This window comes from Leopardus geoffroyi, chromosome E1 (genome assembly GCF_018350155.1).
Source record: "Leopardus geoffroyi isolate Oge1 chromosome E1, O.geoffroyi_Oge1_pat1.0, whole genome shotgun sequence".
Classification (NCBI taxonomy): domain Eukaryota; kingdom Metazoa; phylum Chordata; class Mammalia; order Carnivora; family Felidae; genus Leopardus; species Leopardus geoffroyi.
Window position 1 is genome coordinate 9,583,169 of NC_059330.1, and position 14,725 is coordinate 9,597,893.

The following is a 14,725-nucleotide window of genomic DNA, read 5'->3' on the forward strand; positions in this document are numbered from 1 at the left end:
ATTTTCCCTTTTGAAATATTAGATACTTGATGTCAGCTCTTCTGTTTCTGGGCTACATAGTTTATTTGAAAATGATAGTTGCCTAATCTTTGAGTAGAGAGACATTTTTCTTATGTAAGAACCATTCTCTGAATGTGATAAACAAATGTATTAAGTCTTGAACAACGCCCATAAAATGATGACTTATGAATATTTAAGGATGTGTTGTAAACAGAAAATTGATTAGAAACTGCAAGATGATAAGGTATTAAATTTTTTCAATAACGGTAAAATGTACGTAACAACATTTACCATTTTAACAGTTTTTAAGCGTACAGCTCAGTGGCATTGTTATGCGACCATTGGCATTATTTTAATAAGTATTTTTTCTTTAATTTTTTCTTGAAGGCACACCAAGAGCAACCACCGAAAGCTTTGAAGATGGTCTCAAATATCCGAAACAGATTAAAAGGGAGAGTCCTCCCATACGAGCATTTGAAGGTGCCATTACCAAAGGAAAACCATATGATGGTATTACCACCATCAAAGAAATGGGGCGTTCCATTCATGAGATTCCACGGCAAGATATTTTAACTCAGGAAAGCCGTAAAACTCCAGAGGTGGTCCAGAGCACAAGGCCAATCATTGAGGGTTCCATCTCCCAGGTAACTAGAACAGGGTTCTTTCTATCAGCCATTCCGCTTCAGACTGTGATATTCATGGAGCATTTTAAAAAGCACGACTTAATAATCATAAGCAGTTCTCGTGAGGTCTGATGTCTTGGAGGTAAACGTGAAAGGTTTACGTATGCTTTATCATTCGTTTTCTCGTGTGTGTATTGTGGAGTGTGTGTCGCGAGAAGGCGCATAGCTCTGGATCGGTGAGCCTGTGACAGAGACATCCACACAGACAGTAAGGGTCACCAGAACAAACTGTGGTTGCCGTGGGCCGTACTGACATGGGACGGAGGAGTCTTAGCTGCCTTGGGCTACCTGTGCCGTTTGTTTCCTTTAGGGTACACCGATAAAGTTTGACAGCAACTCAGGTCAATCTGCCATCAAACACAACGTCAAGTCTTTAATCACGGGGCCTAACAAACTACCCCGTGGAATGCCTCCACTGGAAATTGTGCCAGAGAACATCAAAGTGGTAGAACGGGGGAAATATGAGGATGTGAAGGCAGGCGAGCCAGTGCGTTCCCGACATACATCGGTGGTAAGCTCTGGCCCCTCAGTTCTTAGGTCAACACTTCATGAAGCTCCCAAAGCACAACTGAGCCCAGGGATCTACGACGACAGCAGTGCCCGGCGGACGCCTGTGAGTTATCAGAGTACCATGTCCAGAGGCTCGCCTATGATGAACAGAACTTCGGATGGTGCGTTACTCTTCTGTCCTTGTCTGCTCATTTTTATTCGCGTTCCCCAAACCTCTGGCAGATAGTAAATGCTGAAGTGTTAGCTTTCGATTGTCACGAGATCTGTAGGTCGTGCTGGATGCGAGGGCTGTAGGGAAGGCTACCAGGTGAAAAGCTGATAAAATTGCAGGTAAGATATCTAATATTTTAATCACGTGCACGGTATGCTGGAGTCCAGAAATGCTCTGGAATAAGTACGTTCTCAGAGTGGATTTGCAGCTAACCCTACAAGGTTTTCTGGAAGTCAGTGTTGACAGCTGCTCCGTGGCAGTCTGGCATGGCAGTTGAAAGCGTAGGCCACAGAGCAAGACTGCCTAGCCTCGAATTAAGGTTCTTCTTCCTGCACGGACTTGTATCGGTTGCGTAACTTAACGTAATATTAAGGCTTCCCTTCCTGGACTGTTGTGAAGCCCAAGTGAACTAATGTGTCTGAAGACCTTTAAAAGGAAAGAGTGAGTGGTACTTGGCACATATGAAGGACTCGATAAACGCAAACTGTTGTCGTTGCCGGTATTGTTACTGTTGTCACTGTAACTCCATGCCTCTTGGGCTTTGTGCTGCCAGCAGGTACATGAGTAAGGTAAGAGGCATTGATTTTTACCAGGCGGTCCCTGAAACGATCTGCGGACCTTAGCAATGTCCTCACTCATCATTTTAAGCTTTATTGCAATACATATTTATTGAGGGCTCACGTGCAAGATCCTGGCTGGACACCGTGAGAGCTGTCGAGGTGAAGTGCTTTGTGCAGTGGGAGGAGGAGAAGAGAAGAGGGAAGAGTCTGCTGGGCAGTAGGACGGTGAATGCAGATCCTTGGGCCCAGTTTTGAAGGAGAATTGCCTCCCCCGCTGCCGCCCATTCCGAGGGAGAAGGCATTCTATGTTTGAGCAAGCTGAGGCTCAGCTGGGGCTCAGAAGGGGACAGAATAAACCACCATGATGTCTTGGTGTCATCAGGCAGGTTTGTGTAATCATGGCCAAGTTGATATTATCCAAAATATTAATAATTAGACGGTGGTGAGGACTGATCAATGCCACTGATACACTCAGTGTAATGGTACATTGTATGTTCTGTGTGTTTTCAACAATTATTAAAAACAGTTGAGGGTGACAGCCACTACGTGTTGGCATATGGTAAGCATCAGGGGGATAATCCAACCTCCGAATACTATTGTTTAAAAAGAAGAGGCTGAAGGAGGGAGGTGGTTGATACTGGTGAGCTTGTAAGAAAGTCTTTGTGGAAGTAGAGAGCAAGGAAAAATAGTATAACTTCAGGACTAGTGGGCCGCAAGGAGGCTGGGTGACGCAGGCAGAGAGAGGGAGGGGGTTGTGAGTTGATATACGTACGTGTGGGATCGAAAAAAAATTTGCAATGTTAGAGTCATACAGACCACAAAAATCATTTATAATGGGACTTACAGAGGAGTGTTGAACTTCATTTTTAATCTTAATGTTAGGTGATAAAATGCTGGTGCTGTGATCCAAAAGGCGGTGGTCTCCAAATCTCAAAAGCTTCTACTAGTTCTTCCCATTTGCGTAAGATTAACTATTAAACGTTTGGTGGAAGCAGATAAAAATATAAATATCGTCTGTATTTGACTGGGTGAGAAATGGAGAAATACAGCTGACCCTTGAACAACACGGGTTTGAGCCGCGTGGGTCCACTTAGGTGGATTTATTTTGTTGGAGCAAATACAGTGCTCTCTGTAAATGTATCTCTCTCAGAATTTTCTTAACATTTTCTTTTCTCTAGCTTACCGTATTGTAAGAATATAGGGCATAATACATATAACACATAAGATGATGTGCTGATCAACTGTTTATGTTACCAGTGAGGCTTCCAGCCAATAGTATAGTAGGCTGTTAGTTTATGGGGAGTCTAACGTTATGTATGAATTGTTGACTGTTGCAGGGGCTGGGGCGCTTGGCGCCTCTAACCCTGCATTGTTCAAGGGTCAACTGTATAATCCTACTTCGCAAGTTTTCTTAAGAAGTCGTGGGGTTGCCTTTTTTTTTTTTTTTTTTTTTCTTTTCCAGTTACCATCTCTTCTAGCAAGTCTACCAATCATGAAAGAAAATCGACACTGACCCCTACCCAGAGGGAAAGTATACCGGCGAAGTCTCCGGTGCCTGGGGTGGACCCGGTAGTAAGCCACAGCCCTTTTGATCCCCATCACAGGGGCAGCACCACGGGAGAGGTTTATCGGAGCCATCTTCCCACGCATTTGGATCCCGCCATGCCGTTTCACAGGGCTCTGGATCCTGGTAAGCACAGCGTGTGGCGAAGAAACGATGTACCTGTACGACTTTTTAAGCTCCGTTTATTAAAGTATAATACGCAGACTGTTGCATACATTGTTAGTGTGCAGCTCACTTACCTTTCACACACTCCCCACACCCATGTTACCAGTTCTGAAATCCTGAAACGAAGGAGTACCGGCACCCATTACAGAACAGAAACAAAGAGGTATGGCATTTGGTTAAGCTGATTGAAAAGGTGGGCCCATGTGAAGGATTGTTTTTAAATGACACAGGCATACCTTAAACATTTGAATTCACGGTATAGACATTTGTTCACCAGAATTCTGATCTCGGGCCAGGGTCCACCGATGAAACTGCACCCTTTTCTTTGCTACATAAACGATACTCACATTTCCATGTTTGCTTTTTTAAGTGAAGCTGGAATTTAAAACCACTTGAAAGGAATCTCACTACAGAATCCTTTCAGATTTTTTTTTTTTTTTTTTTTGTGTCTTTTAAAATTATCTTGTCCATACGTGATTCAGCTTCTGTCTTGAGTCTTTCCAAAGCAGCTGACTTAGTTTCCACAGAAACCACTTTTTGTTCTTCCCTCAACAACCTCCAGATTCTTTCATCAAGTTACGTAATCACAGTGGCAGGTACGGCAGGAAGGAACTTCGGAACAGACAGACGGCCTCTGGCTGTGGGTGAACATCCCTCATGTAGGTGCAGGAGTCCGTCGGTTTTCTAGCGAGCAGTCTGTGCTGGGCTCAGGGTCATGTGCTCTGCTGAGGGAAAGGAGCCCTGTCAGTGTGTCGGTGGCCGTCCTGATGCACCTGCTGGGCCAGCTGCACCCTGTCCTCCCCGCCCCCGGTGCCCGCTCCCCTCGCCCACCGACCCTGCCTCAAATGTGTTTTCTGCTCATCCTCTCCTCTCTCCTAAATCGCTCGCTTGTCACATCCTTCAGGTTGAAATTGGGACACAGACCACCTTTGTTTTACTGTGGTCCTTAGAGAAGAGATGTTCATGACCAGTATGCCAGGATTTCTAAGTGTTAGTTTCACTTTCTAGTAGCGAGGTGCCTGTAGAAAATATTGTACCTTCTGAGGGTTGTATCAGTGCCATCAGGTCGTTTGTCACTTGAGAACACCAAGTTTCAGAGGAGCCTACATTTAATTCTTCAGGGACTGTCTCCCAGAATTGAGACAGGAGTTCCCACAGATTCCACTGACAGAATCACCCGGCTGGGAGTTCTGGGTGAAGAAAGGGGAGGCAAACGTTCCAGAAAACTGGTTATTTGTTTTTCTGGGGACAACGTGTATATGTAAAATAGTTCACTCAAGTTTTCAGACAACGTTGAAGGTTTATACCTTCATGGAGTGATACCATAGTCCTTTACTTTGTAGCAGTTTTATTTACTGGTTATTTTTGAGCTGGAGCTGGATTCTAAATATTTTGAGCTTAGAGACTTTACCTTCTACTTTTTACCACACGTACCTACCAACCCCTTCCTAGCATCTCGTGTCATGCTCTGACCTAGGCTAGTCAGACTATGGCCAGGGGGCTAAATCCTGCTGCTGCCTGTTTGTGTAAATAAAGTTTTATTAGAACACAGGCAGTTATTTGTTGATGCTTTGTCTGTGGGTGCTTTCATTTTCTCTGTGCAGCTACAGTGGGAAAGTTGAGTAGGTGGAACAGACCATATGGTCCACAAAACCTAATATATTTACCATCCGGCCTTTAAGTTTGCCGTTCTCTGCTCTAAACACATGGATTAATTAAATGCTTGTGGACTCATCCTCTTCAGCCCCAGGAAAGTGTGTTCACATATATTTCTGTTCGGTTGTGTTGAATGATTGGCACTACAAAAATAATTTCTCAAATGCAGCCCTTGAGACTTAGGTGAAAAATAAAAGTTACATGGCAAAGATGGAAAGTGAAACTAGTGGAGAAGTTTTTTAGCTCCTGTTCTACTTGGTAAACAGGTTCGTACTCCTATTGTGTCTAGTTTCTCCCCCTTTTCCATCACATCTGATTTGATTTATTTATAATTAAAAGGGTTTTTTTTGAATGTTTAATGTTGGGAGAGAGAGAGACAGAGAGACAGAGTACAAGCAGGGGAGGGGCAAAGAGCAAAGTAGACACATAGTCTGAAGCAGGCTCCAGACTCTGAGCTGTCAGCACAGAGCCCAGCTCGGGGCTCGAACTCACTGACCGCGAGATCATGACCTGAGTGGAAGTCGGACACTCAGCCGACTGGGCCACCCAGGCGCCCCGTTCACATCTGACTTTAGAATGCGTATATTCCTACTGCTGATGTGTCGGGGTCTAAAATGAATCTCCCTTAATCCCTGTTCCGTTCCTACCCACGCCAAATAAGGGCTGCACGCGCATTTTAGCTGGAGAGCGAGAGCCCCGCCTCTTTCTGTGGGTGATGTTCGGCAAAGGAACCTCGCGTGGACTCAGTCAGCTGAACACCTTTCTCTTGTTCTCTCCGCCAGCAGCTGCTGCTTACCTGTTTCAGAGACAGCTCTCACCAACCCCAGCTTACCCGAGTCAGTATCAGCTTTACGCAATGGAGAACACGAGACAGACAATCCTCAATGATTACATTACCTCACAGCAGATGCAGGTGAACCTGCGCCCAGATGTGGCCAGAGGCCTCTCCCCACGGGAGCAGCAGCTGGGTCTCCCGTACCCGGCAACGAGGGGTGTGTGTCTTTGCGTTTCGGTTTCACGAGTGCGTTACGTGTGCTGAGTATCAATGAGTATTTATTGAATGAATGATGGAAAGAATGAAGAGGCAGCCATATCCTTGTCCGTGTAGCTTTTAGGCCTTGAAGGCAGATGAAGAAATGTGTCAGACGGGGTGTTTTGGTGAACCCTGAACTAACTAAATGAAGTCATTGAGCTGGGTGTTTGAAATCGTTGTTTTTTCAGTTTGCCGCCTCCCTCCGTAATCTGTTCGTGCTTTTAGGTTACTGGTATGGGGCACGGTATTTCATGGCCTTCTGTAGACTTAAAGACGGCCTTACAAAGTGATGATGATCTGGGCCATTTTTATTTATACCGTATAACAAAGTATCGCTGGGTTATAGAGATAAACCATATAAAATAGCCACATACAGTTCTGTGTCTTTAGAAAGACTGCTACTTGACATAATTTTATCGCATTTGTCTTTTGAGCAGGAATCATTGACCTGACCAATATGCCTCCAGCAATTTTAGTGCCTCATCCAGGAGGAACAAGTACTCCACCCATGGACAGAATCACTTATATTCCTGGTACACAGATTACGTTCCCCCCCAGGCCATACAACTCTGCTTCTATGTCTCCAGGTGAGAGTCTGCAGCCACCCCCCCCCCACCCCCCCCACGACCACCGTGTTGACAGCACGGCCTTTGAAAGCATTTCAGGCAGTTGTTCCCCATTTGGTCTTTCACTTAATATTTAGTAATAGTTCTACTCTGCCGTACTGTCACCAGATACTCTGGAAACATCCTAAAAGCTCATGTTGGACTTTAGTTGTCATCCAAAACTCTTAACCTTCCCACACGTGGAGTTTGGAGCATTTTGGAAACCTTTCAGCCACTTGAGACTTTACACGTTGTTTGTACCTGACAGGTTGAGGTTTTTGTCTTGAAGTGGCGGACTTCGCGTGTTTTACAGGACACTCAACGCACCTCGCAGCGGCCGCGAGTGCGGAGCGGGAGCGGGAGCGCGAGAAGGAGCGGGAGCGGATAGCCGCGGCGTCCTCGGACCTCTACCTGCGGTCGGGTGAGTGGCGTGGCTTTGTTCATTCCGCACCCGCTCCTGCCGTGGGGATGCCGAGGTCATCTCACACACGGGGATCCTGAGACAGAAAGTGCTTTCAGGCCGTAAGTGAAGGACAGGTGAGAGCGCCATCGAGGTTTAAATGGTGCAGACGTGAATTTGGAACAGGAAGGTGACGTTTTCACGAGGAAGGCGTCATTTGGATCTGGCCCCCAGCAGTTGGCTACGAAGACGCTGTGTGAAGACACTGGGTGCGGGGCTCATTGAAGCTGGACTCGTCGAGCTGGACTTGGAGGAAGAGTGGAAATACAGTTAGAAGGAGGGCTGGCACTTGGAGATGACAGGTGCTGCCATTCGGCAGGGAGTCAGGTGACACGAGGGGGCACGGACACAGGAGGGGCTTGAGGTGGATTAGAACCCCGGAGGGGGGCACGTGCTGTCACCAGAATAGCAAGGCCGCGACGGTCGCTCACAACGGCCTGGGATGTTTGGCACTGGGAGAGGCCAGAAAGGAAGTGCTTGGGAAGAGTGCCTTTGAGGCGAACGGGAAGGACTCGGCAGTAACTGGACGCGGCGGGTGAGGAAGAGATGAGAAACAAGATCGGCCCTCGCGTAGGATAGAGAGGGATTAACGAAAGTGAAGAGCAGAGGGGTTTTACCACGGGACACGCTTTGAAGCATCTCTGGGACACGCGTTCTTATCTGTGGCATATCTGTCTTCTTGCGCTGGGCTCCATCAGTGATATGAAACCGCTTCCCATGTCCGTGTTGCCGGGTAGACAGATCTGGCACTTAGGACAACGGACGGCTTGGACTTGGTGACCCGGGAGTCCCCCGTAAGTGTTGAGACTCTGGCTCGGCCGAGCTCTCCAGGCGGCAAGCGTGCGGGGAGAGGAGTCGGTCCGTCCTTGGAGGTTACGGGGAGGGATGTTCCCGACGCGGGGCTGGTCAGAGAGGGCGGTGTGGAACCGGAGGGCACACTCTTGGTCGTGGGGAACAGACCCTTAAAATCGAAGTGGCGGCAGTATAGAGCGGGGGTCCAAAGCTGGTCCTCGTACTCGACTCCGTGACGTCATTCCTGAGGATTTATCTTGAATAGTTCCACGCTTGCAAAGCCTAAAGACCTGTAGCTGCGGTCTGCTGTCCGCAGATAGGCGGGAATCACTGCGTCTGACCACAGGAAGTGCTGTAACGCATAGCGAGGTAGCACCCGAGTACCGATCCTACACGGGCCACATACAAACGTGAAACGCATTTAATTAAAGCGTCACTGCGGTAGGAACTAGATTTTGAAAATGCTCGTGATCCCACTAACGGATAACACGCAGACTCGAGACGATAGACACCATTTCTCCCACCAGACACTTGAACGGTTTGTGAGTATTCTGTGTCGGTGTGACTAAAGAAATGCTGACTCTCACGCGTCATCAGGTGGCCGCGTAAATAGGAACAGTCTTGGCCGAGATACAGAAATTTAAATAGCAGCCCCTCTCCTAGGAATATAGAAGTGCTGGTGGAAGCTGATGTATGGTTGGAAGGGAGAAAATTGCTGAAGAGGTGCGGCCGGGCGGTACCTGCTGTGGGGACAGGGACACACGGTAAAACTGCCGGCGCCTCTGAGGGCGGAGAACGGAGGAGGCGGAGGAGGCGCAGAAGGGAGTGAAGAGCGAGGGAGTCCGAGCTCTTCCCAGCGAGTCGTGCAGCACAGAGTCCAAGTTGTGGCTTTGTTCGGGGAGAGCTGAGGTCAAGGGAACAAAAACAGCTCAGCTGCTGGAGGAGGTGGTTAGGGGAGCTGATTTGGGGGCGGGCGGTGTGAGTGATCACGTGTCCACAGAGAGAAAGTGTCCCCGGGGAGCGGAGCGGGGAGAGCTGTGGCTGAGTGAGGCCGCCTCGGACCCTGGGGTGGCGGCAGCTCTCATCACGTGTGCCGTCCTCGTCACGATGTTTAGACGGCGGCGCCGAATGGGAGTTTGGAAACGGTAAACACACCGGAGTTTGAGGAAAACTCTGAGAGATGAGCTTACCTGATTTTTGTTAACGTTTATTTGTTTTGAGAGCGAGAGAGCGAGAGCGCACGCGCGCACCGATGCTGGAGGGGCAGAGAGAGAGAATCCCAGGGAGGCTTAATTTAATGGCTGTCACCTCAGAATCCGACTAGGGGCTCGATCTCACAAACCGCGAGCTCATGACCTGAGCCGAAATCAAGTGTCAGATGCTGAACTGAGCCACCCAGGTGCCCCCGATTTGTATTAGCACAGCTGACCCTGTACTCAGGTGAGGGGCGCTGACCCCCCATGCAGCGGGGGAAAATCCAAGTGTAACTTTGACTCCCCCAAAACTGCCAGTCGCCTACTATTTATTGCCTGGAAACCTTACCGCTAACATAAATAGTTGATTACCCACCCATATTTTGTATGCATGTCTCATATATATGTCCTTACAATAAAGTGAGCTAGAGAACAGAAATTGATGAGAAAATGATAAGAGAAAACACAGTTACGGTACTGTACTGTATTTAAAAAAAGAAAAAAAAATCCACAGATAGGTGGCCCGGTGCAGTTCAAATCCCTGTTGTTCAAGGATCAACTGTACTTCACTGTTGGTGTCATTTTTGTTTCTGTCAGGAATCACAGAAATGAAAGCGCCAGTAAATGAGAGTGGATGTTTTTCTCTCGAGCTACGAGCGTGGTTTTATTACATCTTTATTGAGAAACTCGTGTGGAACATGAGCAAGGCCGAAAGGCGGGCCATCAAGTTTCTTAACGTCTTCTCTTGTCAGGAATAACTAAGAAAGGAACGGTCCCTAAATGTGGCCGTCTGTAGGTTCTTCCTCGGGGCTTGTCTTCCCTTCCCTCTTCTTTGTTTTATTTTATTTTTTTGGCCTTCACAGGCTCCGAACAGCCGGGCCGACCTGGCAGCCACGGGTATGTCCGCTCCCCGTCCCCTTCAGTGAGAGCTCAGGAGCCCATGTTGCAGCAGAGACCCAGCGTTTTCCAGGGAACCAACGGAACCAGTGTAATCACACCTTTGGATCCAAGCGCTCAGCTGCGAATCATGTGAGTCTCCCGGACACGTTCGGACCAAGGACAAACAGACGGTCTCTCGCGTACCGCGCACTTTTAGATCGGTGGCCGCCCGACACGTCTTGGTGTGCGGTGGACCCCGCCGCCTCCCCAGCGCGCCCCCGGTAGAGCCCGCCCTTCACGGAGCTGTGTGTGGTTTGCTTCTGTTCGCAGGCCGCTGCCCGCCGGGGGCCCGTCGATAAGCCAGGGCCTGCCGGCCTCCCGCTACAGCACCGCTGCGGACGCCCTGGCCGCCCTCGTGGACGCCGCAGCCTCTGCCCCCCAGATGGAGGTTTCCAAAACGAAAGAGAGTAAGCATGAAGCTTCCAGGTTAGAAGAAACTTTGAGAAGCAGGTCAGCCGCAGTTAGTGAACAGCAGCAGCTAGAGCAGAAAAGCCTGGAGGCGGAGAAGAGATCTGTTCAGTGTCTGTACACCTCGGCCGCCTTTCCAAGTGGCAAGCCCCAGCCTCACTCTTCGGTAGTTTATTCAGAGGCTGGGAAAGATAAAGGGCCTCCTCCAAAATCCAGATATGAGGAAGAGCTAAGGACCCGAGGGAAGACTACCATTACCGCAGCTAACTTCATAGACGTGATCATCACCCGGCAAATTGCCTCGGACAAGGATGCGAGGGAACGTGGCTCTCAAAGTTCAGACTCTTCTAGTAGCTGTATGTATCTTCATCTGGGTTTTGCAATGTGGTATCTGAGTAAAGAATTCCTTTCTTCTCTAGGTAAAGCAGAGCTATACGGTATAAGGAAAATCCTGACCTTGCTCCTAATTGTCATGAAAGGGTTTGGTGGGTTTACAGGTGCAAAATGTCTGTCCTGCTGTCTGTCATGTTTATTTCAACTTCAGCTTCTGAAGTATGCCTGTCCAGGTGTTTTCCATGAGAACCCCGTGCCTTTGGAAAGGTAAAGCTGGGAAGTAGGACAGAGCTCACTAACCTTTTCAGGCATCTGAAAGATGACAGATGTGTCGTCAAGCTCTGTGCTACGAAGGCCCCTTCAGGGGGGGCCCTTCAGGGGCGTCTTCTAGGATGTGGTTCGGTATTCAAGTCGATACCCCACAGCCTCCTGTATCCTTTTGCTGAGATACAAAGTTTTAAAAAGCGACACCACCGTCTTACCGGTAATTGGTATTTGCATCACATCTGTCTTACAAGTCGGATTTACAAACAGCTTTTTTCACATATTTATTGGTCATTTTTATTCCTCCTTTACGCATAGCCTCATATTCTGTGCTCGTTTTCTAAAATTGTTCTCATGTGTTTCTTTTAACTTTTAATTCCGGTGTAAACATGCAGCGTTCTGTTAGCTTCAGGCGTGCGATGTAGCGATGCAACGCTCCTGTACGGTTACTCCGTGTGCCTCACGATTAGTGTGCTCTTGATCCTTGTCACCGATTTCCCCCATCCCCCACCCCCTCCCTGCCGGTTGGATTTTGATCAAATCTGGTTCGTCGTTTTGACATCTACCCTCTAAGTCCGTAAGGGTTCACAAATCTACAGTGAGATGCTGGAAAAGTTACTTTGAATTTATTGTTAACAGCTGCCTAAATTCTGTATGGAATTCCTGAAGGAAGCAGCAGGTATTTAAGCGACTGTCAGCTAATGCTTGCCGTAACTTAACCACACGCAGTCCTGTCTCTGCTGTTTCCATTAACGAAACTGAACAGAGTTGGAGATTTCGTGTGCACCAGCATGCGACGTGTAATTCTTTTTACCCCGTGCCTAATTATAATTTGGGTAAAAATCTGCCCCACGGCTGAGGTTTTTGGGGAGAAGGGGGCAGCTGGATAGTCTGTTGTATAGACAGGAAACTTGTTAGCCTGGGATTATGAAGATCTGCAAAATTGGTATTACACGTGCAGAAACTTGCTCCCTGGGGAAGATCTGTGGTTCTAGGACCGGGATCCAGCCTGTGGCTTACTTAAAGCGGTGGCACATGGTTCGCTAGTCGCTGGATAGCCCCTCTTTTCAGGTGGCACATGACAGAGCAGACCTTGCTCGAGGAGTCTGGCCTTCAGAAGGTCTGAAGATAGAAAAGCTGTCTTCTTTTCTGACTGGGTTATCCCTGGGTAAATGGCTGGCATGAAGCCGACAGGCTATTTACAGGTACCCTGTATGGTTTTCGGTTTTTCTCTTCAGAGCGCCCTTCCCCCCGCAGGTGAAGCACTGTGCCTTCGTCTTCACCTGGCGGCTTCCAGAGGGGTGTGTGCACAGTGTAGCATTAGTCTGTCGACTGTATATTGGACGCGTGAGCAGATTCAGGATGCCGGGTGTTTAAACAGTGATGAATGCCAGGGGCTCCAGAAGTTGCAAAGTAGCATAAATGACTTCGAATATAGTGATTTATTTTAGTTCCCGAAAGCTCATTTCCATCCCGGTTGTCAGGTTCCCGTTCTCCCGAGTGTACTAGAACCTAGCCAGTCACAACCTGCGTGGCCTGGTGAAGGGGGAGGACGAAAGGGCCGTTCAGTTGAGTCCTGGAGGATCATAGGTGGGAGCTTGGTAAGAGTTCATTCCGAACTTCTACTCCTATGTCCAGGACCCCGCTGACTGATCACACTGGCTGATCCCGGCAGTCATAGACCCTTTGGGCCTCTGACAGTGTTCTCGGATTCTTTGCTACAGCCCGTAGATGCAAAGAGCACTCTAAAGTCAGAAGGTTCTGCAACAGAAGGTTACACGTGCCTCTCCCGTCCTTCTGAGGCCGTGGCAAGACTGGGAACGGCTGCCTGGACCCTCACCGCACTGACCCTGTTTTTCTGGGAACGGCTACCCAGAGGGGGCCTTCTCTGACGTGGGCGTCCTTTCTGCCAGGAGAGTGCATTTGCTGCTTTTCAGACATTCCCTGCCATTTCTGTGTGTTTTCACGTGTAACAGTGCCAAGAAGTTATTTGGAGTAATACTTTTTGTCAGCAGTACTCCAGTGATTTGAGAAAATCATTATATAATGTTACTTAATCTGTAGCTTTAAAAGCATCCTGGTAACGAAGCCACTGTGTAGCCTGAAAGTTCTTCTAAGAGCTCGTTGTCCCACAGAACTGTAATTCTCGGAAGCAGTGAACCTTTGGGATCTCCCCTCTGAGAAGGGTCCTTCCTGGGGTTCTTCTGCTCCCAGGAGAACGTCACACATCTATCCTCTGCCTCCCCGCCCGAAGGTCTCAGAGGCCACACGGTTTCAGGAACCCTGTGTCCCACAGAGACCAGGGACACTGAGGGAGCACTTGCGGACCTTTGAAACCAATGCATTGAGCTTGTTGGTTGTTATCACTAACCTGGGTGCCACTGAACGTTTCTGAGAATAAAAACCAAAAATATGCCAATAGGTGTGAAGAATTTGGACTTCTGAAACTTCTCGTCGGATTAGTTTTAAAGTAAGATTCTTTCCTTCTCTTAAAGTATCTTCTCATCGGTATGAAGCGCCTGGCGATGCTATTGAGGTGATCAGCCCTGCCAGCTCGCCGGCGCCGCCCCAGGAGAAGCTACAGGCCTATCAGCCGGAGGTGGTGAAGGCAAACCAAGCAGAAAGTAGGTACTTTTTAGCCACCGGTTTACCTGTTTGCACATCTGCAGGTGTCATTTGCTTCCGATCATCTGCCCAGACCGTGTGCAGGAATAACTGGTTTTGTTGGTTTTGTTTTAGAGTAGTCTTTATGGCTGTAGAACCCTTTAAGACTGCACCAGTGGAAAATTATCTTGAAGCTTTTATCAAGTTCTCTTTTGTTCATATTTAACGCTACAGAAAGTAGCTGATATTTTGTCCACTCATGCTCTCACGGTTTATACTAGTCCTGATAAGCATTTTTTCCTCCAAAATTAAGATCGTGAATTCTGTTTAGCGATAGCACCATGTGTCCCTCCCATGTGTCCCTGAGTTATGTTTAATCTGATAGTGAGTGACAGGCAGGGGTGTTCCCTGAGTAGGACATCTACCTGTCTGCCCTCCCCTAGGTGAAGCCAGCAGACCATACGAAGGACCATTACATCACTACCGACCCCAGCAGGAATCCCTGTCTCCACAGCAGCAGCTGCCCCCCTCTTCACAGGCCGACGGGGTGGGGCAAGTGCCCAGGACCCACCGACTGATCACACTCGCTGATCATATCTGTGTAAGTTCTTCTGTTAATTTTTCTGTTTTTGATCGTGCGGGAGGCACATTTCACAGAGAGTCACAAAAGAGATGTCCAGGTTTTTGAATGCTGCATTTTTGGGCAAGTACTCCGTGGGTTTAACCAATTCCTTCTCTCCTCATT

The 14,725-nt window shown here is 48.3% G+C and overlaps 1 protein-coding gene across 26 annotated transcripts in view; it reads left to right on the plus strand.

The window, feature by feature from the left end:
- NCOR1 (nuclear receptor corepressor 1) overlaps positions 1-14,725 on the plus strand; it is a 162,475-nt gene that overhangs the window by 134,236 nt on the left and 13,514 nt on the right. For 17 of the 26 annotated variants that reach the window (XM_045487468.1, XM_045487478.1, XM_045487473.1 and 14 more), the window contains 10 exons: positions 388-644; positions 994-1,354; positions 3,427-3,654; positions 6,132-6,341; positions 6,820-6,969; positions 7,301-7,408; positions 10,296-10,461; positions 10,642-11,135; positions 13,872-14,000; positions 14,424-14,581. In XM_045487468.1, coding sequence (XP_045343424.1) covers positions 388-644; positions 994-1,354; positions 3,427-3,654; positions 6,132-6,341; positions 6,820-6,969; positions 7,301-7,408; positions 10,296-10,461; positions 10,642-11,135; positions 13,872-14,000; positions 14,424-14,581 — 2,261 coding nt within the window. The remainder of the gene's footprint in view (positions 1-387; positions 645-993; positions 1,355-3,426; positions 3,655-6,131; positions 6,342-6,819; positions 6,970-7,300; positions 7,409-10,295; positions 10,462-10,641; positions 11,136-13,871; positions 14,001-14,423; positions 14,582-14,725) is intronic. The other 9 variants (XM_045487487.1, XM_045487491.1, XM_045487493.1 and 6 more) reach the window with 3 other exon arrangements.